Genomic DNA, 25,554 nt, shown 5'->3' with positions numbered 1-25,554 from the left:
AATGGAGGAGCAAACGGGTAACAAGAGCTTAGTTTAGTTTAGTAAATCAATGGAAAGTCTAGTGTGATCTCTCATGCATACTTAAGATTCCTTTCCTAGTTGATTTTGTCCTTTTATGAACAGAAGTTAGAGCTTCTGTTAAATGAATACTCCTTTACCACTTAGGATAAGCCCTCAGAAGTCACATCAGTACAGGCAGAACAAAATTCCTTGGAATGACATGAAAGCACTTGCATGAGTTAAAGGGATGAATCCAGTGTTTCATTTCAATTAAAAGCTTTAGTTATTTGATGCAAAGGCATCTAGCTCTGCTCGATACAGACAAATGGTGGTCTAGTACAACATGCTTGTTCTTTTAGGGGTCAGCAACATCTCAACTGATAATGGAAACAGGTCTTGAGCAAAGTCTAGGTGCTGTGAAGCATATAACCTGGTCTCTATTATATTACTCTCAAAATCATCATGTCCTGCGGACTATTAAAAAAATGCAAACTTTCAGACTCCACTGATTTGAAAACCTGGGACAGTTCATGAACAACAGCAGACTAAAGCACCAACATTTTCCTGCATACTCTTTTTGACCTCCTCTGTGGCTTCCTTTCCAGGAGAGCGCTCTTTCATATGTCTCTGGATGACATGAAGGAAGAAACTGAGCTTCAGTAAATTGTGAGTAGTTTACTTCTCTACCAGCAAGGTTGACAAAATCCAAATATAGGAATCTCTCGAGCCTCAGTATGTGCACCCTATCCCCCACCTGACTCCTAGAACACTTTAAAATACAGAAGTCAAGTAGGCATTCTTAGAAGAAAATCCAGCTGAGGAGCAGCCCAAGTAAACTGTTCATTTTCATCTTTGTTTAACTCCAATTTCCGCCATGTCATTGTGCTGGCATGATCAGGTAGGGACAAAAAACAGAAGGGCCATTCTTTTACCTCAGTCCTGAGTTGACATTGGACTGTTTTTACACAGCCACTCAACTACGTTTTGCACACACACCCAAATGCTCCTGGCACCAGCAGGCCAATAAATACGGCCTGAAAGTCACTCCTTCAAATCATATCTATCTACATAGAGTTCCCTACTCTTTCCAGCTCATTAAAGCAAGTTCTCTTTTCAGATACTAAAGTAGTTCTGCCTTTACTCAGACCAAAGCTAAGTCTTGGACATAATACTTCATAAAAATTTCTAACTGTGCTTTCATACTATAAGGAATCCATGGAAGAGGCAGCATCACATTAATTCAAACTTTTTTCAATTTATACCATCATGCCCACAACCACTTGCTTTCTACAAGGCAAATTTTTCTGCTTGCGAACAAGTTCTGCTCTGGGTTGCTGAACTATCAAGTCCCGTTACAGCATGTATGTAAAACAGAGAAAAGGATTAAGGCACTACCAAGGTGAACAAGAGGTCCTTAAAGAACAGATCGAATTTGGGAAACAGTCTGAGAAAGATGTCTCTAGCGAGCAGCATTCCATCACTTTTTGCATTCTAAAATTTACATACCAGCACTCACAGCATAGCACCATGGTAGAACATGGGTCACAATGCTCACAACTGAAGCATTTACATCGTCTTCACCTGAAGAGCTGCTTGTGTTTCCAGAACAGCATGCAACTATGGGAAATAAACTTGGAGCCTTAGTTTTAAAGTACGCAGTAACTGACTATTTTGGCATTTGTTGCCCCTGTATGCAAAGCATCATCTCAAAACACACACAAGTTAAAAGTACAAGGAAAGATCTTGCCAGGTTCTCCCCCTCCACTCCTTAAAGTTTTGCTTTCCCTTCCTTCAAGATCTCAATTCCTTCTGTCCACCAACCTTCTCTTTTGTACCCCAATCCTTCTTTTACTTTCTGGAAATAATGAATATCAGCTATTTTTTGAAAAAAACATCCACTATTCTCCTTCATTGTTTACAAAGATAATGCACCACCTCAATCCAGGAAGCAACACGCTGGAATGGTCACTGAAGTATCACTGTTGAAAACTAATAAATATGCATCACACCCACAATAATCTTAAATTACAGTTCAGGAGTGAGGAGGCAAACATAACTGGAGTAAGTTGAGCGAACTCAAATTATTTACACTTAACTGGAGGTATTTCTGCCTTTCTAAAGCATGACAAGCAGGTTCTCAGGATGCCGAAAGAGCAAAGAGACCATCAAATACATTGCTGATCTGAAAGTGAAAAAGTCACATCTTACAGATCTTTTGCATCCTTTAGAAAAATACAAAAAGTATTTGAAGGAGGAAGAGAACAAGTTTCACAATGACAGAGCAGTAATCCTTACTGAGGCTAGTATTGTCCTCTAGGATGAGGGGGGACCTTCCAGAAGCTCTTCCACCAAACCAGACCCAAAGTCTGAGTCCTGTCACTCCCGTGCACTGGTATATACAAGAGCATTTTCAAATCAGTGGCATTCATTAAGATGGTATGAAACTCAAAGGATTCTACAGGCATTCTAAAATAAAAAAAGGAAATGCTTCTTGCCAGAAGGCTTTGGCTTCTCATTGAACAGGAAAAAGAACGATGGAAAGGAAATTCATGTTTTGGAGAAGCTGAACAATAGAAATGACTAATCACCACTAAAGAATGCTTGAAACCCAGCCCCAGACCTTGAAAAGCAGCAGAAAGGGAGGCTAGCCTTGAAGCAAGTTTGTGCTCATGTACTGGCTACAATCGTCTTGCAACTTACTTTCAGTCAAGTCATGAATCAGAGACCAGAGCCGGTAGGAACTTCCATGGCAAGAAACACAGCTAAGTTTTATGATAAAGCAGGTTTTCCGGTTTTTGGAAGAGTCCATTTACCAAGACCAGGTTCTCATGTGGAATGCACAGCAGTACAAAAAAGGCTCTGTATATTACTGATAAAATTTCTACTCAAAGCTAGAAAGTAAAACTGTACCATACCATTTAGATACCCCAGAAACATCATACGTGTAAGCCTTTTTTCAAATCTGACTGCCTGCTTTATCTTATTTAAATTAGAGTGTGTATCTCAGGTGATGAAATTCTCAACACATGGAGAAAATTTTCATTGTAGCAGCTCTGCAAGTGTCTTAAGGCAGTTGCTTCATACTAAGGAGTGCAGAAAGTAATACAACAAACCAGCTTTCCACTCAGTTATCAGAAACTCCATAGAAGCCATGAAGAAAACAAGGAGATAAATGGAAGCGTTAGGTGAAGTATGTGACGTGAAAAACTATTTCAAGTTTTCAAGTTTTGCTGTGCCTGGACGTCTGTATCTCCCCTCTTTTTTAGTTTTTTTTAGGGTTTTTTGGGTTTGTTTTAGGGTTTTTTTAGGGTTTGTTTTGTTTCCCTTTTTTGTTTTGTTTGTCTGTTAATACTTTGTTAATACTTTGACTATCCCAACAAGACAGATATTTCCAATAGGCTTCTGCCCCAAAGACAGCCTGGAATGATAAATAATTAGATTAGAAATCTGACCGCTAGATACTTAAGCGCCTGAAAAAAAGACTTGCAAATAAGTTATTTTAATCTTATGCCTAGAACCACATCTTATTTGTAAACAGTTGAATGGAAACATTGCACAGCGTCCTAGGGATTAATTGGTCAGATAGAGCCTCTGCCAGTACTCCTCTGATTAGAATGAGCATGGACAGGAGCATTTCAGCTGTCTTAGCAGATTTTTCCTCCAGCTCTAAAAAACTCTTCAAAAAAAATAATTATAATTGCTAAAGCTTCAGGAAGGGGCCAAACATACCAAGAGCAGACCACATTATCACAACAGAATAAACATGACATCCTATACCTTTTGCCACTTTTCCTCTCAGTCATTAACACAGCATCACTGAACACCAGAATTACAGGATGTTTCAAAGAAATTGCACCCTATTTCTTAGTCACAGAAGACTGCAGGAAAAACTCTACATATGTTTAGAATTATCATCAAGGCTTTTTTCTTTTCCTAAAGCCTAACTTAAAGAAAGACAGACATCAACTTCAGGATTTCTATTATCAAAGCAACACATTTTACATTAGCATATGTAATACCATTATCAGCACACCCCCAGCTTTTTTATCAACAGCCCATCCAGCTGGGGAAGAAATACCTCCACGTGTATGCATTCAGCCTTCCTGAAAAAAGTCCTCAAAAGAGCACAACGTATGCTGTAGCAAAACCTTGAAGTTCAATTAGTTTCAAGGATAAGTGACCCAACAGAACGGGCTCTCTTCAGAAACATTATGCTTGCTAGGTTTTTCACTAATTTGAAAAACAAAGCCAAACCCTTATGAAACCACCTACAAACTCCTGAAACCTACCAGTATCAAAGTAGCTGGCTATACAAGGCTTAAAGTTTTGGAAATGAGCATGGGAATGGATGCATGCCTGCAAGCCAGTGCTTTTCCTTCTGTCCCCAGCTGTACCCTCTTCCATTGGTTTTCTTATTGCAATATCTACACACTCACAACCCACAAGGTGTTAACATGGTTTGCAGATTCTGAAATTAAGTACCCAGCATGCCCAGTAAAATCTGCTGGGGACTCCAGTATATTGCCTCTGGTATAGGTGTGAACAGCTTCCATCTATCTCAACGCATTACTAAGGGCTTACTTCCTTCAAACATGGCCAAACTAGTCTATTCAGACAAGAGCTCCCTCAGGGACCATCTTTAAATTCCACATAAGCATATGGATTAAATCTAGATAGGTTTATACAAAGTTATCTTCCCATCTTAGTTTAGATTGCTAAGTTTCTCCATATATATAAGCTTTCTATGTCAGTATCAGCCATTTTCCAAATTGCATGCATAAATGCCAAAAGGCAGAATTAAAATATTATATTGTCAGACTAGACAACTGGTGTCACCTGAACTGATCAGGCAAAATCCTGAACTCCCCATTTCAAAGTTTACCTTCCCTGTGGATTAAACGTATTCTCAAACGAAAGCAGTCTACAAGTCACAAGAGACATTTAATACATCACTTCTAGAAAGTATTTAATCCATTACAACAGAAACATTTGGTCCCATCTGCAAGACGCTATACGCTTTACTCATTAAGATGAAGAATCCTTGAGGTAGCTGCATAAAAAGAAGGCATTTTTTTGAACCATATTAATGGATTAATTATTGCGTAATATGCCTGCCAGTCAAATGACATTTTGGTTGACTAAGTACTATGCAAAAAGTTAAATTATGCAAGTATTCCTGAATCGGCTAGAGGGTACTTAAAACAGCAAACATGCCTAGGAGTGAAGAAACTACTGACAAGTTTGAACATAGTTTAAAAGAAATCTTCATAAGCAGTATGATTTGGGGGAACTTGATGAAATAACAATTTTCTATGGGGAAAAATTCAGATCAGCAAAGGATGCTCAATGTACCCATGTGAGATCAAATTGTTTAAATGAGTAACACAAATAGCTTCTCTGTTAAGAATACTCTCTTTTAAGCGATTTAGTCATTCAACCTATTCACAGTGAGATTGCTAGTTTTAAACCAGCTATGCTGATCCACAACATGAATTCCTGCATCAATACCCCTTCTTATATCCCCCGGACCCTATTTCATTTTCATTGAAATATCAGAAAAAAGTGATTTCTGTAACTGAAACATGATGCCCAGAAACAGAGAGGAAGCCATTTCCAAGTCAAATAAGCACCTGATCTAATTCAAATTCCATGCCACACTCAAAGTTACATGTTCTTACTGATGTTGAGATTTCAGCATTGACACAACTCAGAGTAGAAACAGCTTACAAATTATCCAGCCCGTGCATAAGAAGTCTGTGTGTGCCTAGTGTTTTCAGGGTATTGAGGTAAGAGAACTGTTAAATATGGTCAAGACTAGCATATCAGATGCTGACCACAGAGAATTACTTCCTATTCCAGTGTCACAAGTTCAGTGATATTTTAGGTTTTTTTACACTGTGAATGTTTTCCACCTTTTGCCTGATAGTCCGAGTTGCCAAGAGTCTTTGAACCAAGTATTTTGACTGTCTTTATGCCAACAATAATTTGGTGTACCACCTAGTGCTGATTAAGTCTCCAACTAGATCACCAGTTCTAACTCTTGACCTTAGTGGAGGAAGTTCTCTGCACACAGGTGGACATCATAACTATTTGGACATTTCCCTAGCCATTCACTACCTAACAGAGCAAAAAAAACAAAGTTAAGAAAGCAGGGCAACACTGTTCTAGTCAGATATAAACAACTATATTATCCATATGCAACTTCTAAATCACTTGAGCTTCAGCAACTCCTACTCAAAGTAAAATACTACCTGATTTTTAGGGGTCTTGACTACATTGCTGGCAAGAAGCCAAGCACATTGTACCAAAGTCTGTCTGGAGACGAAGTATCATGTCTTAGTCTTTGGGTCCCATTCCATGCAGAGTATGGGACCAAAAAACAACTAAAGACAAGGTTCTCCCAAAGGTACTATCTACAGAAGCTACAAGCAACATCACTATTCGTGGTAAAAATAGCAGCAAGTCTGTAAGGAAGCTATTCTTACTTCAGAAAAGCAGAAGTACTCCATTAGTACATGAGCAAACCAATGCCCAAACAAAAAAAAAAAAGTTTTCAAAATTTCATTTTTCACATCAGCTTGAGTTTCACCGTGCTTTCATTACAGCAACACACTGTGCCTTTACAGATCATAATCTATTACAGGTTTCTAGGGGAGGGCAGTTAGTTCACACACTTAGAAGTGTGTGTATGTGAGAACACTCAAGCTCTCTGGGCTTGTCCCAACAAGGAGTCAGATCAACAGTAATGCTCCAAGCTCTCAAAAAGCTGCAGCTCATACCAGGAGTAGCCACAGCAGGTCAAGTTTCTACCATCATCCTAGAGCATTAATCCACATACTGATACTTGCCCAAAATCTGCTACAGCAGCTTTCTTCTGGTCCCAAGAGAGACGCAGTTCAGAAGCCACACACTAGGCAAAGAAGCCTCAAGCACTCAAGGTAATCCTTAAATTAGCTACAGCAGGCAAAAAAAAAAAACAGCAGCAACTTTACCCCTCCCCTACCAAAACCCAAACCCAACAAAGTACTACATGCTATTGGTAAGCTACTAGAGCATAAATACCTTCTTTCAATGGCTGCCTAGAGGCTAACTCATATGGAAGTACATCCTTAAAGGAACCAAAGGCCATGGTAAAACCAGCAGTTTCATTAACTTAGCATTTAAAGTATATATCATAAAGTCTTAAGTTATATTTTAATTGCACAGTTAATAATATCGGCTAATTTCCAGCATTATTTTGCATGCTACTGTTACGTGTCAGAAGAGTTTAGCAAAGCGATCAAGGCCCTTTCATCTAAGAGGACTAGAAACAGAGGCAAGAAAAGAGTCATCACTACAAATGCTTCACAGAGTAACTTCTTTGGCAGAGCTTTTCCAAGGCTTTCTGACTGCCCAGAAGGCAGGAGCACTGCCCAGTTGGATGGCGCAGAAGCAAAGGCTAATGTGTTTCTGGAGAATCCCTGCTTAGGACATGGCTCTAGAACCACCTTCAAAGGAAGACAACAAGCACATTCCCTGCTTTGAGCGCAAAATTCCTGAATGCTAGAAGATTGTGAAAGGGGCTCCAGGTTCTCATGCCTCATTGAGCCAATCCAGCAGCATCTTTGTAAAACAAGAGAGGCTGGAGATGTTTGAAGTCTCTCAAGACTGCCCTTCAGGAAAAGCATCCACCCAGGCTGAGAGAAGCCGACCTCACAATTACTCTTTACCAAGAACATATCTGCATCAAGGAAGGGTATTTACATACTTTAGGATAATGTCACAAATTGAGCCTTAGAACTGCAGAAAGATGGGAATAGTTCGGGTGGTGAGATGAATAAGAATTTCCTTCAGGTTTTAGAAAGATTAAGAGAAGAACCTAGAATCAGCAACAGATTTCATTAATAAACACTGGTTTAACGAAGACTACACTGTTTCTGAAGCTACCAGTGACAGACGCCTCAGTCTTCTCCATCGGGTGTTAAGAGGTCAACTATGCCGAGTATATTAAATACACTAAGTTAACAGACAGGTATTTTTACCTGCTGCAATTCCAGCTCTTCAAAGTTTTCTGTAGCCTACCATGTGTTGATACCAGGAAATAAGACACTGTTGAAGCCTCAAAAATGATTTAAAAAAATGCTTATAATTGTAGCCAGTAGGGGTCATTTCAGTGTAAAAAAACTGCAGTGGAAGAAGAAGCTACCGATAGAGTAAAACATCAATTTCTATTTATACAGTTCTGTAAGTCACTTCCATTTCCTCCTCTCTGAACTGAGGTAGGAAAAGGTGTGCACTCCCAGTAGCCAGGAAAAAAAAAAAGTGACCTTTATTCCATTAGTGAATAAAGGCATGGCTTAATACTACTTGTAGATTGGGCATCCCCAGCCTAGCACGTTGCACATGTGCCTGTAAACTGTACGGCTATTCAGATCACAGCAGTCAAAAAAAAAAAGCACTAATCAACCTCATTTTAGTGATAGAGAGTAGTACATTATGTTCTCTTCCTTCCTTGCTGCCACCCCTCACAGCACAACACAAACCATGAAGAATACATTACTTGTGTTGCTTAGAATGAGGCAGCTGCCTGACAATTCAGTAGTAGGTATTCCAGGACTATTTATTAGGCTGACAGTTCAGCTCAGTTCTTTTCATTTATGAGAATGAAAATTAAACAGATAAGTCATCTTCCTGACTATCCCAACAGGGACAGCTGGAACTAGTTCCTAACCACAACACTAACTGAAATGCAATTTTGTCAACAAATGCTTCATACTATTTTCAATAGTAGATGGGACGTGTTACCAGTGGAACTACAGCAATGTACAGATTGCATCACTTCAAAGGAATGAAATACTCCTAAACTGCCAGAGACGTCCGTACTGTGATACAGTAAGGGAGTCGGAACATTAAGGCATTTAATGACTGCAAGCTTTTAGTACCTTTAACCAAGGAGGGGGGAGAGGGGAATTGTTTAAGTCGAGCTTTTACTCGAAAACGTACGAAAACAGATACTAATCCAAAACCAGGTAAGCTTCTAAAGTACCTCTTCCCTCTTTGCTTGTATTTCTCCGTTTAAGAAAACTTTTCCAATACGTATTAAAAACAATAATTAGAGAGGCTACAGCGATATAAATATCCACCAACATGGTCTCAGGTAGTGTCTTCAAAGCAGTTTAAGGCCACTATTAACTGTTTAACAACAGAGCTTTTAACCCTGGAGCTGGTTCTCCCAAGGAACAACTGCAGAGGCTGATAGCATTGGTTAGAACACAGGTAGGACACACTGCCCTGCTCTGCTGTGGTTTTACAGTTACTTGTGAGGGAGGCAAAGGGAGTTTTAAACTGATACTGAACGCCAGGAGAAAGGTCAGCTGCCCACTAAAAACGAGGGGCTGTAGCCGTCTCTAAGCACGGCATCATTTTAAATGCAAGTTTTTGGGACAGATGCTGCCTCGCCAGCCCTCTGGACTTTCTACTGCCCTCTACCCGCCGAGCGCAGACCGCCTTCCCTCTCCTTTTCCAGAATTGTCGAAGCTCCCGCTCCGAGTCTCACATACATTTATCCACATCCCAAACTACTGGTTATATGTAATCTCTGCACAGTGCCATGTTTTCCCTCAGCTTGCGGGAAAAAGGGAGCTGGATGGACAAGGCAAAGAGAGACTAAAAATTGGTCTTTGGCCTTTTGTTAAATTACGTATGTAAAAATAAAATTTAAAAAAAATACAAAAAAACCCCACAGAGGGACTCTGATAAACACCAAATTTGAAGGGGGTGGGTGAACTCCTTCTTGCATCTCGCAGCAATTCACCACCTCACAAGCAGCCGGCAGGAAGAAGTGACTCCGAGAGGAGTTCTGCCGTGGGGATTTCTCCCTCCCTCTTGATGCTCCAACAGGGAAAAAGGCATTCCTTATCCCCACATACGAAGTAGGAGGCAGGGAGATATTAAGTGACAGGAACAGGAAGGAAAACTTTCAAACAGATGATCAGCCTTTGTGTTTCCTTACAGAGGAGGGAGTCTGGAACAGGCATCGTGTGTGCACGACTGACCTCCGCCGATTCCCATCTGCCAAGCCCTTTATCAAGGAATTTTAGTTGGGCATCAGCCGTTGACACAAGGCATTAGCAAGCCAGCGAAGCGCTATGGAAATCTACAAAGTGGAAGAAGGTGGAAGTTCAGGCTAAGAAAACGAAGGGTAAAACTTTTAAGCGGAGAGGGTTGGGCGAGAAAGCTTAAAGCACACGTTTTTTTCAGACGGGACAGACGGGCGTGGGGAGGGAAGGAGGGCGCGCTGGATTCGGGAGGGATGGAGGGATGGGGTCCCGCCGCCTCTCACCTTCGCAGACGCCCACTTCGTACTCGGTGATGGAGTCCCCGTTGAGCGGCGGCCGGATGACACAGCGCAAGCCCCGGTCGCAAGCCCCGTGCAGCCCGTAGACTCCCCCGCAGCTCTCGTTGCGCTGCCGAGCGCACATGAAGCAGCAGCCGCAGATCCCCAGCACGATGCTGCCGGGGCAGCTCTTGGGCTCCTCGCATTTGGATTCGTCGCAGGGTAAGCAGACCAGCGCCCGCGTCCCCGACTCGCCCAGCAGCAGGGCCAGCAGCAGCAGCCACCCCGCCGCCAGGTGCCAGCCCGGGCGCCTCCTCCCCGCCGCTGACAGGTACATCCCGGCCGCCGCAGCCCGGCCTGGCCCGGGGGGAGCCTCTCGGGAGCCCCCTCGCCGGACCCGAGCGTGCCGCGGCTCCTTCCCCCGCCTCCGGCCCCCCGAGCAAAGTTTCCTCTCGCGGCGGCCGCTTCGGCCAAACTTCTCCTCCTCCTCTTTCTCCTTCCCGGGCGGCGGCTCCGCCCGCTGTCCCCTCCGGGAAGCGGCGCCCGCCACTCCGCGCTGGTCCTCGGGCTCCGCGGCGCTGCCCGCCCGAGCGAGACCCTGGGCGAGGCGGCGGCTCAGCTCTGCCCGGCTCGCTGCCCGAGTCCCGACTCGCCTCCTGCCTGCGACTCGCCCCGTTCCCAATGCGCCCCCCGCCCTTCCCCCATTGGGCGGTGAGCGCACTCGCCCCGCCCCTCCTTCCCGTTCGCGCCTTCTCATTGGACGCCGTCCGCGATGGTCACGCCCACTCGTGGCCCCGCCCCTCCCGCAGCCCCAGATCCCGGGGCCGCGGAGAGAGAGAGCCGCAGCCTGGGCCCCACGGCGGCCGCCTCCCCCCGCCCTGCCCCTCCCCCCGCCCGGGGCTCGGAGCGAGGCGGCGGCACCGCCAGACGCCGGGGACGGCCCGGGGGGACACCGCTGCCTCCGGGCGTGGGGAGTGAGAGGGCCCCGCCAAGGGCGGTGGCGAAAGGGGCCCCGCGTCCCCTGAGCCGAGAGCCTCCTCCTCTTCCTCCTCCTCCTCCTGCTGCTGCCCCATCCTGAGAGGCGCGGGGAGCCGGGACGGGGAGCGGCGATCGCTGCCCGCAGCCTGTCCCGCTCCCACGGGCTCCCGGCCGGTCCCCCCTTGAGCGGCCGCGGGAGCTGCGCGAAGGGAGAGAGGGATCCGCCTGCCCCGAGCCGGGGAAGAGGGCGGCCGGAGGGAGAGCAAATCCATCCGTGTGCTGGCTCTGCAGAAGCAGCGAAACGGGAGGTCGCTGCCTTCCCGAGGGCAGCCCCTCGGCATAAGCGAAGAAGAGCAGCATGCGATGCACTGGGAATGGTTGGACCCACAGAGTCATAGAATACTTAGGGTTGGAAGGGACCTTAAAGATCATCCAGTTCCAACCCCCCCTGCCATGGTCTAACTCGATGATCTAAGAGGTCTTTTCCAAGGTAGTGATTCTATGATTCTATGCAGGATGGGCAGCTTGATCTAGTGGGATGTCCTTGCCCGTGGCAGAGGACTTGGAACTGGATGATCTTTAAGGTCCCTTCCAAGCCAAACTATTCTATGATTCTATGCTGTGATGGCAGCTCCCGGAGCAACTTATTGGGCTATCAGAAATGCGTGAGGTTGTGGTGATCGAGAGAATGAAGTCATTCCCTCGGCAGGTGGGGTTGTGTCAGCTGCGTGGTGCTGAGCTTGGAAAGTCTTGGGTTGCGCGTAGTGGTGCCAGCGATGTGGGAAATTTTAGGAGAGAGGTTCTGGAAACTTAATATAGGTTATTATGGAGAGCACCAAGGTATGGCTTCTACAGTTTCTCCAGTCCCACAGGCTCATCTACTTCAGCAGGAAGACTCAGCTCTCGTGTTAACGGAGGAGCTGCTGTCTAAGGGCAAACCTCCTCATTGGCAAGGCAAAGGACAAACTGCTGCCAGTGACAGGAGAAACTATAGTCTAAAGCTTTGTCAGCAGTAGCGAGCCTTTTTGGTGTGTTTTAAAAAGACTGTAATTCACTGTCATTCACTCCAGCCTAAATGCCTGCTGGTAGCAGAGGTTTGCTGTTACTAGGACAGGCCCATTACTAATGGAAACAGTACAGACATGTAATGTGGTGCTGAAAAATAAAGCATTTCCATATCCATGTAAAAGAAAGCATTTCCCATACTTTTCTAGTATTAAAAATGTTTCTATCATATCGGAATATCCGGCTTTATTCTGATCCACTCAGAACTTAAACTCAATTGCACAAGATTTTTCAAGAACTACAGATGTTTTAATTAGCCCCAATAGTTTGCAAGGCATTGATCTGTTTTTTCAGTGAAACATCATTATTGTGATAAAACACTGTCAATACAGCATACATCACATGGATTAGGGCCATTTAGCCGACAGATCTCAACAACAAATGGACAATGGGAAGCAGCCGTCTACTGGGCATCAGTACTGAAATTGATACTATGCTACCTTTTGGGATAGACCTGGAGAGTAAATGACAACGTGATATCATTGAAGGCATCATGGTTTTGTACAAATAAACCTAATGCATACATTTAAAAACAACCAAAACCATCTGGTGCTCCTGTTTTCTGGAAAGCAGTAAGTCAGGAAAGCACCCTGAGGGGTGTATTAGACAAGCACTCAAACTCTGAACGTTACAGCAAATGGACAATACTCCTGGGTGGAGGAACACACCGAGCAAGTTTTGTACCGTTTCCTCAAAAACGCAGGTTATTCCCTCAGCCTCAGCCCTCTCGTGTCATTTTGCCTAAGCACCTGCAGGGGTCAGAGTGCTTTTGATTCACCAGAACTTTCCACCAAAAAACTCTCCTGTGATTTGGATGAGAGCAGTTTGTAAAAATATACCATTTCCTACGAAGTGGAAACGCTGCCTTTTGGTCATGTCTCTTAGTGACAATGGTGCATGAAGAGGTTTTACCTGCTATGTATAGCGTTGCTGAGACGGCTTTTTGAATGAGACATACAGTTCCCGCTGCTGTATTTTTAAAACACGGCTCACAAAGCCGAGATTGAGCAGAAAAGAATCACAAAAGTGATTTCAGTGCTAGAGAGGATGCGGCACAATACAATACATGATCAGAGACTTGAGTTCAATAAGCTTCATTTATCAAAAGATGAAAAGTGAAGTGATTACACTGTAATAATCCCTTCATGTGGAAAAATGAATTGGTCTATGAAAAGTATGTAGGTATTTTTCCAGGACTTGTGCACATAGCCAGCATGGAAATCCCAGACATGTTGGATTGCGTGCACAGGCAGTTCAATATTTCCCAGACATGCCAGACCTACCATTTGTGTACTGTACTGATGTATAGCATACTCAATGCACAAAGAATTCATTGGACCTACTGTGCCTGTTTGCCTGTGTGGGAACGAACAAAGAAGCGCTAGAAGCAGTACAAAAACAGATGAAGAGGGAAGCTATGGACAGCTTAGATAAGACTGTTATAGGGCTCTGAGAAAAAGAGAGCAAACTTTTGAGCTGACTGCCAAATGAGGGCAGCTTCTGCTGTGAACAGGATTAGTAACCTGCTCCATAGACTGTTTACCCAGGGATAGCTGCAAAGTACAGAAATATTTATAGAACAAGGACGAAAATTTAGGGTTCTTGTCTCCTTACGCCTTGCCCTTTAGGTACAAGTCATGAACTATTCATGCGTATGCTTCTGATTCACTTTTTCTCGCCCAATGAATTTGAATACTTCATTGCACAGGGGCACAGATTCAACAGGAAAGGTAGACAATGCTTCTGTCCCAAACATGAGTACAGTCCATAGGGACAATAAGATACTCCTTGGAAATCAGCAAATCTGATGATTTTACAGGGAAAGTGAATATCTTTGCTTTCCCCAGCAAGAAGCAATGAAGGATCCTTACATGGAATTTCACTTTCCTCTGCTTCTTGCTGCCCCTTGATTTATCAAGGAGTCTACTGATCCAAATAGTCAAGGAATAAGTAGGTTTAGCTCCTGAAATGAAATCCAACTTTTAATTTCCCTTAGAAACAAGTTAGTGAGTCTGCTAAATACAGCTGTGGGAGGAAGAAAAGCATTCTGATAAACAGGCTGTAGCAGCTGAAATTTCCAGGGCTTGTTTTCCTGTAATGTTAGTGTTGTATCGCAACCGTATCTAGCCTGGATGAAGTTGCAGCAGTAACTGACTAGAGCTGTATGGCTTTCTTGATCACCATGTTAGATGAAGCTTTTGCGAAACCACACAGTGCTGTGAGAAAACTACTACACCCTTTACTAATTCCTAGGTCCTGTACACACTCCCCTTGCTACTGATGAATCTCCTCGCTAAAAATTAGGAGTTCAGCATAAATCTGTTAAGTCTGATAGTCACAATAATTACAACTGAAATACAGATTTCATTTAATGACAGGAGAAGGTAACATTTATACTACCAAAAATGAAAATATCTCCCACCTTCCCCCCCCCCCCAAGTAATAAATAAAAACGTCTTCACTTCGATGCAGAAGTTTGTTTCTGCTTTGCTGATATATACTGGTAACCTCTGATGTATCTCTGAATTTGGGGAACATTGGCGACTTTAATATCGAAGTTGTACTTTTTTCTACACAAACATTTTGAGTCTTTTCTGTGCCTCACTGTGTCTTTGCTGCATATTAAATTACTTTTTTATGTTTTAGTTTAAGACTGTTTGTGTCTACTTTGTAGCAGTCTCTTGACATAAACTCTTTCCTAGACAGGTTATGCACATGAGCAATCTCAACTCATTGAAAAAAGGATCAGGAAGAAGCCTGCCACTAATACAGGCAGTGCTGAATCAGGCTAAAAGCACATGAGAATAATTTCTCTCTTCTTCACAGGGATATCATGGACTTACTATATTAGTAGCTGCAATGTTTTTCAAACCCTTAAATAGGAAGAAATGGGAAATTGGGAAAGCAAATACAATAATTCATTTTAATAGAAACAATCTTTGTAATAATAGTTTTGAACTAGCTCATAATAAACAAATATCCCATCACGTAGTCTCTGCTGTTTTTATAGCCCTATAAGCCGCTCCTCTCATTTGAATCCCTAGCTTGTGACAGTTCTGTAGTTCAAAATTTAAGTCTGGAATAACTGAGAGGCAGAATTGCGTGTAGATTTTTCCTCATACATCTTGGATTGCTTATATGGAACATACTAGTAAAAGGACATGCTTTTTTTAATAGCCTCAAAGCAACTGCATAAGCAATTTTAAATTACAGTTACACGACTAATTTATCTGTGCAAGCTTTTTCACAAATTTAGAAACTACACATTAATAAGAATTGTAAATATACAAGCTATAAATTAATAGGACTGGCCTAAGGGAAGGTAGATTTAGACTGGATATAAGGCAGACATTTTTCACAGTGAGGGTGGTGAAAGACTGGAATTGGTTGTCAACGGAGGCAGTGGAGGCCCCATCCTTGGAAGCATTCAGAGTCAGGTTGGATGGGGTTCTGAGCAACCTGGTCAAGTTGAAGATTTCCCTGTTCCTGCAGGTGGGTTGGACTAGATGACCTATAAAGGTCTCTTCCAACCCAAACCATTCTATGATTCTATTGTTTACAGGTGCAATTCTTGACATTGCATTTAAATCACTGAAATTATTGTGCATTCAAGATAAGGATTTTGTCAGATATGAACATCTTATAATATATACCTTAAAAATTGCAAACTTAAAGAACTAGGGAGTCAATATCTATTTACTATCCATCGATTTACTATCTACCAGGAATCTTTAAGGAGAAATAACTGCTATATCTAGAAATGCAATTTGGTATTTAAATTGATCACACTCAAGGTCATGTTGATTTTAGCTTCTTCAGTGCAATGAAAATCTTTCTAACAAATAAGCACAGTTAGGAAGGAAAGACAATTTGCTGTCAGTTTACAAAAGAAAAAAAGTAGAAGTTTAAACTTGTATGTTATTCTAGGGATTATACACATTTTTATTACAGAAAATCTGGCCTCCAGAAAAGTAGGTTGATTAGATCAGCCTCTACAGTCCTTTTCATAGTGCTGCATGCTGATAAGATTTTAAATACTAAAATACAAAACTGAAAATAATGTGGTTATTTCACTGCAATCTGCTGTGTATCAATAACTGCAGCACAAAATAGAGTAAATCAGATAGGAGGAGAGATATACTAGATGTGATCTAAAATTTGTCATAGCTAATTCACTAGCTTAGTATGTCCAGGAGAAGTTCATAGAGTTCCAGGCAAGATACTTCCTATTCTGAGCATAGCTTGGAACTCTTGAAGGAAAAGCCTGAGAGGCTGAAGTTGCAGAGTAAAGGTGAAGCTGTTGGGCGGCTATTTATCAAGGTAAGTCAGGCCTCAGCTCTTTATTTCAGTTCAAACTCACCAAAACTTGACTGAGCATCAAACTCTTCAAATAACTGATTCAAATAGGGACAAAAATGGCTTGTCATCTGGTTTGTAGTTGAAGCAAATGCTAAAAGGAAGGTTGTCTAATTGTGAGTGAGTGGCAACCTTATTCAAAGACCACTGAAAAAAGATTTCTTAATAACATTGATGACAGTGAAGATCTTCAATTTCAGTTTTTCTAGGAGCTTTATACCTTGAGCAGCCCTGCGGAGAAGGACGTGGAGGTGCTGATTGATAAGAAGCTCGACATGATGTGCACTCACAGCCGAAAAGGCCAACCATATCTTAGGCTGCTTCGAAAGAAGCATGACTAGCAGGTCGAGGGAGGTGATTCTCCCCTTCTACTCTACTCTCGTGAGACCCTACCTGGAGTACTGGGTCCAGTTCTGGAATCACCAACATAAGGAGCATATGGAACTGTTGGAACAAGTCCAAAGGAGGACCACAAAGATGATGAGAATGCTGGAGCACCTCTGCTATGAACACAGGCTGAGAGAGTTGAGGTTGTTCAGCCTGGAGAGGAGAAGGCTGTGGGGAGACTTTATAGTGACCTTCCAGTGCCTGAAAGGGGCTACAAAAAAGCTGGAGAGGAACTTTTCACAAAGGCATGGAGCGATAGGATGAGGGGAAATGGCTTTAAATTGGGAGGGGGAAGATTTAGATTAGACATTAGGAAGAAATTCCTCATGATGAGGGTGGTGAGACAGTGAAAGAGGTTGCCCAGGGAAGTTGTGGATGCCCCCTCTCTGGAAGTGTTAAGAGCCAGGCTGGATGGGGCCTTGGGCAGCCTGGTCTGATGGGAGGTGTCCCTACCCATTGCAGAGGGGTTGGAACTTTAAAGTCCCTTCCAACCCAAACCATTCTATGATTCTATGCTTCTATGGTAAAACATTTTCAAAATATGTATTCTGTATTAGAAGAATTCCACTTCATGAGGTACATTCATCTGTGTGGGCCTAATCAGCCCTTGATTATCGAGAGTCACCTCAAAAAAGGGGAAAAAAAAAACCTCCCCCAAAACTGAACCCTACCCCCAGCCCCACAGGCAGTACAAGATGAATGCAATGTGGTCTTTGGGATCATGCAATGAGAATGCAGTGGGAAAGAAGGTAGGCTGGTGATACCAGCCTGGTGGCTGTGGAGGATGAGGACCCAGGCAGGTGTGGGGCACACCGTGTGTGGTAGTGTCCTGCAAACACAATGCTTCTGCTCACAGACTTAAGCTGGCTCCCGCTGGGCCTTTCAGGTGTCTCCAGTCTTGCAGCGTGGTTAATCTATAACCTAGACAAGCCGTCAGCCGTTGATTGAGAGGCAACTATAGCTGATCCTGCTTTATGGCAAGGGCGTATATAAATCCCTGTGAGCTTCCTGACAATGTTTTCTCTAACGTTGTCACTCAGCGTTGCGTATTCTGGCTGCATTCTGACTGCTGGAACTCGCACATGTCAGGAGTTATTAAGACTATCTCAACCTGACCCATTACTTATTTAGCAAATTAAAACTATTTTTGATGTCTTTATTAAAGCTGGATAGAACTTTCATTCCAAGGAATCACAGCATATTTCCACTGTTTTTTTCTAGCTCTTTCTAGATTTTCATGCTGAGAAATGTAACTGGCCACAGAAACCAGCTATCCCTACTGACCTTCTTCCATTCATGTCTATCATCACCTTCTTGATTTCTGCAGATGGTGATGTGGGTTAGCAAAAGTGTTTAGGATAAAGTCAAGTGCTGTTCTGATTACAACTTTATATACCAAATTAAGAAGCTTACCTTCTGATATCTGCCAGTTATCTCAGGAAAATGAGATATTGCTAGTTCATTCATTCTAGGAGACTAATGTTGTTTATGAGAATAAGGCAGAGACATTTTCCCAAAGTAAAATGGCATTTCTATAAATTGTTTTATCTTCTTTATTTCTCTTGATGGATAGTAAAGATCCAGTCTAACTGTTTAGCTTTTTAACAGCTTGGTTAGAACTATGCACAACTTGGATAATATTTGGAAAGTACATCTGTCTAAATTTATTGTGGTGTGGTTACAGTGAGTGAAAAATATTAGTATAAATCAGCATTCATATCAATTGTTTGTTCCGTGTTAGTTTTTGTAATATCATAGGGCAAAAAACAGATTAATGTATTTTTTCAAGGGTATCTAGGCCTTACTTATTCTTTGTTAGGATTTTTTATGTTAATATTTACTTATTCATGTTGTGATATTAGTTAGCCTCCCATGGCTGCTGTCAGTATACTAGCAAGAATTATTTAATTTCTGGTTTTTTTCTTTTCGTAATTACAATTATGGTAGCTTGTCTTGTGAATTGCTAAGTAGACTGAGACTGTGTTTTGTTGTGGGCTTCAAGAAACGTTAATGCATTTAGACTGTATCAGAAGATACTCAACACCATACAAAATCATATTTCTTTTCTTCCAGTCTACAGGAAGACATTCTATAGATTTCCTGGTCCAGCTTGGCTGAAAGAAGCAAATGGTCATTGCTTTATGCCCAGTGTCTTGAACAGCATTTATCTTCTCAAGTGTGAACTTGGAATCTTAATTGTAGGGACTTGGGTGGAGAAGGGAAGAAGCAGGAAGGTGAGACAGCTTCTTATAACAGGGACAGTGATACAGTTAGGAAGAGAACACAGCACTCCTGCTTCTCAAAACATTTCTGCCTCACAAAGTTAACATTTCACATAATGTTGGGAAAACAAAGGTGAGAGGAAACAAGCCCTTAAGATGAGAGAAGCCTCAGCAGTAAGAAAGATGGGAAGGAAGATGGTTTGATTGGTTATGAACTGATAGAGAGGGGCAGACAAGAAAGGTTTCTCAAGCCAGGTGAAAAATGAGATGGATACAATTATGGAAAATAGCATCCTACCATTGGTAGGAACTTGCAAGATAACTAGCCGCTTCCTAAACATTTCAAGTTCTGTCACTTCCTAACAATAAAACAATAAAAACACAAGGTGTCATCGGTACTATTCTCCCAGTCATTCCATCTTGATTTATAGGGGATTAATGTCAACAGCCTATTAAGTCAGAAGGGTTCGCCTCTCATGAAAACTTCAGGTCATCATTGCTTTTGAGCTGTAGCAGATCCCTCATTCTAGGAAATCCCTTATTTATGGAATTGCGTTAAAGCAGCAGTTCCCCTCTCCTTTCCTAGCTAGTTGGTCTAGTCGCCACAGCTGATAGCAGCTTTTTGCAACCTGTCCCCAAGTTAACTAGGCTCCAGACTGAGTGAGTAGATCTTAGCATGCTTTAACTCATGCTAGTGAGTTCATTTATCAAAGAGACTTTCTTAGGTTTAATATAATGAATATGTTTCTTGAGTACTTGACTGACATTTTTGCCTTTTTGCCTTTTTGTTATTAAAAAATATTTTTTTTTCTTCAGAAAAGAAGATACATACAGTATAGCTGGCAAATTTGGAAAAAAAGGTTAATGAACTCTCACAAGACCATCTTTGAATTCTACTAGAAACACTGCTGCAGTACTCCTATTGTTTTATGGCAGCAAAGCTGTTAGAGTTTTCTTACTTAGTAATTAGAAGAAAGATTTGCTGTTTTGCTTTGTCTGCTTAACTCTTCACAGCAACGCACACTAGCAGTAAAAACTTATTTTTTACTGGCTAGTTAATCTAGTTGTACAGGTAATTTTTCATTACTAGGTTTGCAAGCAGCAAAGAGATCCCACCTGCAACTATTATACAAGACGTATACAGCCTTTTCATACTCTGTCTCAGCTGCAGTCTGTCATGGGAAGGTGTAGCACTGCCACTGTCTAGACTTGAGTTTTAGAAATGTTCTTCATTTTCAGCTAGATCTCTTGGTCAGATTGAGACTAGAGTGCTGTTCCAGTCCTGTTGTCATCCTACTCTTTGTAGTACATTTTAGGAGGATGAAACCACTGGTACTGTCTCTCCGCTAACTTCTAGTCAACTGGGACCTCCCCCAGTTAGCCGGGATTGCTGAGAGATGATTGAAAGTGGCTTGGTGAGCACTTCTGCCAGTTCCTTTTGTACTCTTGGGTGGATCCCATCCAGCCCCATACACTTGAATGTGTCTTGGTGGTGAAGCAGGTCACTATCCATTTCCTCTTGGATTATGAGGGCTCCATTCTGCAACCCGTCCCAGTCTTCCAGCTCAGGAGGCTGGGTACCGCAAGAACAACTCTTCTTATTGTTAAAGACTGAGATGAAGAAGTCATTAAGCATCCCAGCCTTCTCCTCATTATTTGTCACTGTTTCCCCCTACATCAAATAAAGGATGGAGATTCTCCTTAGCCCTGATTTTGTTGCTGATGTATTTATAGAAACATTTTTTATTGTCCTGTACCACAATAGCCAGATTAAGTTCTAATTGAGCTTTGGCCCTCTTTCTCCCTGCATATCCTCAACATATTTGCCGTCCTCCTGAGTTACCTGCCCCTTCTTTCAAAGGTCGTAGACTCCTTTTTTTCTCCCTGAGTTCTAAGAAGTATGTCCTGAGTGCCATATTTCAAAGAGACTCAGAAAAACTGACAGCAGGATGTAACCAAAGTCCAGGTCCTTCCTACACCTTCAGAATCATCTTTTATACCTAGCATCAAGCAAGAGTAGAAGTGCCTTGAGTGACTTCCCTTTCTTTGATGACCTAGTATAGGCTTCAGCAGATCAAGCCCACAATACATTCCTTCATTGATAACATTTCCCTATCTCTCAACCTACAGCTTTTTTTTTCCTTTTCTTTCATGCAAGAGTGTTCCTTGATTCAGTTTAAATGATACAATTGGAATCATACATGTTTTATAGACAGCCTGTTAGAATGGATACAAGCAAAATATACAAATGTACTCTTTTTAATTATTAAAGTTCTGTATCTATTCACTCTCAATATCTTTGAAGCACAATTAAACTGTGAAAATATAAAAAGGTGAAATATTTTTTGTTGTGTAGGTGAAGTGTAAAAAAATATAAATAAGCAATATGAAGTATTTCAAGTCCACCTGGTAATGTCTGTTACAAATTATTCCATAATATAGTTGATCATTTACATTTGTTGTAAGAAAGGAAGGTCTTCATAGCCCTACACTGAAAGCTACAATTAAAGCTGTATTTATTCACAGATGAGATTAAATGAAGAAGCACTTTTCCCAGAAAATTTAAAGAAATAAAAATAAGAAATTAAGAGAAGAAAGGCTTATGCATCCCTTTCTACCTTTGTTCTATCTACAGTGAGCTGTTCTATCGAAGATGCGCTGTAGTACTTCACAAAGCTTGTATTTCCATTTACCACAGAAACCAAAAGGGAACAAAAGCCTCAATTTTAAGTTTCTACTGTGGTTTATGAAACTTTGATAATGGTCTGATACGGTATCAGCTGATCAACTCATCTGCCTTCCATGAATTGGTAAAGGTATTCTCCTTAGCTCTGCTGAGGTTTTCTGTTTTAGCTGAAGTTGTTACAGCTGCTGTTTTGGCCAGCGTCCTCCAGATTTGAAAGCCTGAATCTGGATAACTTCTGCTGAAGAGCCATCCTCTTCAGACCAGAGCTGCCACAAACTCAGAACATCGGTGGGATGAATACAGTGGTAGATGCATACACAGAGTGTTCAGTGGGAAAGGAAAATGAGTGACAAATAAAGAAAAGTTCATCTGGTGGCTCTTACTATGGTTTGATGCTGATGGGTGATCGCCTCCAGCTGATGGATGACAAGCTTTATAGTATATTCTTGTAGGGTAGACTAAACAATCATTACAAAATCTGCAGTGTGTTCAGGCTCCTCTTTCAGGTACAAATTTTAAAAGCCCTCCCCCAACACAACAGAGACCGTTGGGGAACAATTGTGCTCTCTGTAGAGGAATTATCATGAAACTCTTTGATTTGATAGAAAATTCCCCTACTTAATAGTTATCATTAGCAAACATGTCAGTAGACATTTCCTAACTCCATAGAAATGGCAGGAGATAGCATTTAGCAGCTCTTCTGTACTGGAGATTTGGGCTTTGTCATAAAAGGGAATGAGGTGTATTTGGGAACTCTAGATAGCATCTAAAAGTAGTGAAAGGTGATATTTTTCCTTTTAGTGTAGAAAAAATATCTCTGAATTTCTAGGGTATTAGGAAAGTCTTTTTTTGTTGTTATGTTTTTCTTTGTATTAATGGATAAGCAGGGCACATTTGTCATTGGTATCTCTGGGCTCAGTCTTGCTGAGTAGAGGAATGTGCAACATGAAGAAAATATGTTTGTGCAGGAGAGTACTTTATGTAATTCAGATTTTGTTTTTTCTTTCTTACAAAATAGGCAAAGAAAATTGAATTTTATCAAAAGGAATACTCATTGGACATTTATTATTCTCTCTCAATTAATTTTTCCAGATCACCATGAATAATTCAAATAGACATCTTAGTTTATATTCCATGCTTTCTCTTTTTCCTATTTAAATGCAATTCTTAATAAGTGAGATTAAAGCTAAAGAGTGACAAAAAGGGCATTGGTTTAACTCTGGCTGTCTGATGAGCATATTTTTCATAGAAAAATCTGCATTTAGCTTCCTCTTAAAACCCACTGAATCTAACTTTTCATTACAAGAATTTTATAAACATAACTAGGGGACTGAACACCTACTGAAGCTGATAGAAATACTCTAATTAACTTCATCAAGTTCTAGCTGATAATTACTGATGTGAAATACATGTATCTTTAATCAGCTGTGATTCTCTTTTCTCCTGAACTTCGATGTAATAAACTTGGCTTTTTGTAGGCACAGAAACAGTGTGCAAGGGTCTACTTCTTACTTTCGTTCTAAACCTAACTGGTCTCAGAATTTTTGTACATATGTATTCATAATTTATCTGGACGGTAACCATGACAATATTGATAGCATATGTAGAATAAATAGGACATAAGACTGCTTACCCAGGAAGAGTCAACATTTGGAATGTTATCAGGATATTTGCAAGTCTCAGATGTAGACTATGCATTAGTTATTAATATTGTTTCTTATATTTAAAGATTTTAGAGGTTAATTTTTTTATTTGTTCTCTTCCTGTTATACATTTGTCTATCAATAGTCTTATACATTTAATGGTCATGGCATGTATAAAAGGTTAAACCTGACAGTTTTCCTTTAGATTATATTGCTTTAAATGCCAAAGTATGTCTCTCTATTTAATCCTTCCGCTGGGGAGAATATTCATTGGGGAATTGTGTTGACATAATATCAGATTCCCTTAGGCATTGTATTTAAGCCCATTCAGGGCAGCCAGGGCTGATCTTTCACTTTCTGGGACCTCACTGAAAAGCACTTCATATCTGGTATAGAAATATTTTATTAAATTGCAACCATATTGTCTGAAATTGTTGTTTGGAGTTTGGAGCGCAATCAGGTGCTTTTGTCTTTTGCAGAACTTCTCATTCATTCCAAAATACTATTCTATTTGCACCTGTTTCCTGAACCACTTTCCTCTCCTGTGTTTTATAGTTCAGAGCTTTTATTTGCGTCAGTCAATACAAAGGTGCATCATGGCTATAAAATGAGCTTTGTTGACGATTTGGGGACAGTGCAGATGAATGCCATTTCTTGTTGTGGCAGGTATTTCAGATTAGCCACATGAGAGCTCAAGTTCTACTGTGCACTGGCGATTTCTGTCAGGTGGGACAGACTATTGATGACCTTTATTGCTGGATGAAACCCAAAGGAAATCAGAAGTTGTTACTATAATGTCGGGTGAAGGGGAGCAGAGAAAGTGTTCTTTGGTAGTCCTAGGACTCCATTTAGGTGTATTTTTCTGCTTTTTTCACAGTTACACTGTGTGCAGAACACTTCCTTTCTCTTTATTACTATTGTTAGAACAACAAAATCACCAGTATCTTTAAAACTCACATTGAAGTGGACAATGCGAATGTTAGTCAAACTGATGTTTCTAAATCTGCGTGTATTTGTAACTCCTTCTTCAGTATCTATGAAGGTGAAAACTATACTGTTAAAATATCCCACTGAAAAATCAGCAAATGCAACTAAAAATAATTTTGTCCTAAAATAAGAAAAAGGACATAATTTCTATAGGCCACTAAGAAATGGTGAAAATAAAAAAATGGCTGTTTTCTGTCACAACTGCATGTTAATTTTAACTTTTAGTCCTTTAAATGTGATTAGAGCCAATGCTGTAGAAGGAGGGGAGCGGCAGCAGGGGAAGAGGAGGGCTGGGCATTGCATCATAAGGTCAAGATGTGACAGGGAAGCTGGTACCTGATAATTTTGTACTGTTTGGATAGTATTACTACCTTCACTTTTCAAGGTGCTACTGGTCCCTGGTCTCATCTGTCAGGTAATGGGTAAACACCTACAAATTCATGTTTAATCAGCTGGAACTCCCTTGTGGACTAAGGGAGGCCTTACTGTGTCCGATAAAATGTCTCTAAGATGCAGGGAAGTATGCCATCTAAAGCAATGGAGACTTGGGCGTTTAGGAGAGCTATCTGTAAACTACCTTTGCTGCTTTAAGGCACTTCTCACCTTTGTCAGTATTCTCCCTGCAGCCTTCTCAACATTCATATGATCCTGGCTTGAACTGCTCTCTCCCCTCTTTTTTTTCAATTCCCCTTTTTTTTTCCTCTCCTTTTTTTTTTTCTTTTGCTAAATGTGGACTGATACGAAGCGGTTTGTGATAAGTAAGTTTAAAAGCTCACAATTTTCACAGGTTTCGTAGAGTTGTAGCTATCTCTGTTCACATAGTCATATGAAATTGAAATTGAATTTATATTGAACCTGGGGAAAAAAAAAAAAACCCTGCAAAATATTTCTGTATTTTGCATATGTAGAAGAGCT

The 25,554-nt window shown here is 41.4% G+C and overlaps 1 protein-coding gene and 1 long non-coding RNA gene across 5 annotated transcripts in view; one reads left to right on the top strand and one right to left on the bottom strand.

The window, feature by feature from the left end:
* Nucleotides 1–10,790, bottom strand: part of CRIM1 (cysteine rich transmembrane BMP regulator 1) — a 177,469-nt gene extending 166,679 nt beyond the window's left edge. For all 3 annotated transcript variants that reach the window (XM_009559351.2, XM_054061583.1, XM_054061584.1), the window contains exon 1: nt 10,322–10,790. In XM_009559351.2, the coding sequence (XP_009557646.2) occupies nt 10,322–10,652 (331 nt within the window). In that variant the 5' untranslated portion in view covers nt 10,653–10,790. The remainder of the gene's footprint in view (nt 1–10,321) is intronic.
* Nucleotides 10,018–25,554, top strand: part of LOC128851638 (uncharacterized) — a 42,156-nt gene continuing 26,619 nt past the window's right edge. For both annotated transcript variants that reach the window (XR_008449004.1, XR_008449002.1), the window contains exon 1: nt 10,018–10,180. This is a non-coding gene — a long non-coding RNA (uncharacterized LOC128851638). The remainder of the gene's footprint in view (nt 10,181–25,554) is intronic.

This window comes from Cuculus canorus, chromosome 3 (genome assembly GCF_017976375.1).
Source record: "Cuculus canorus isolate bCucCan1 chromosome 3, bCucCan1.pri, whole genome shotgun sequence".
Taxonomy (NCBI): domain Eukaryota; kingdom Metazoa; phylum Chordata; class Aves; order Cuculiformes; family Cuculidae; genus Cuculus; species Cuculus canorus.
The sequence above is the reverse complement of the archived record's forward strand: the minus strand, read 5'-3'. Positions and strand labels throughout refer to the sequence as shown.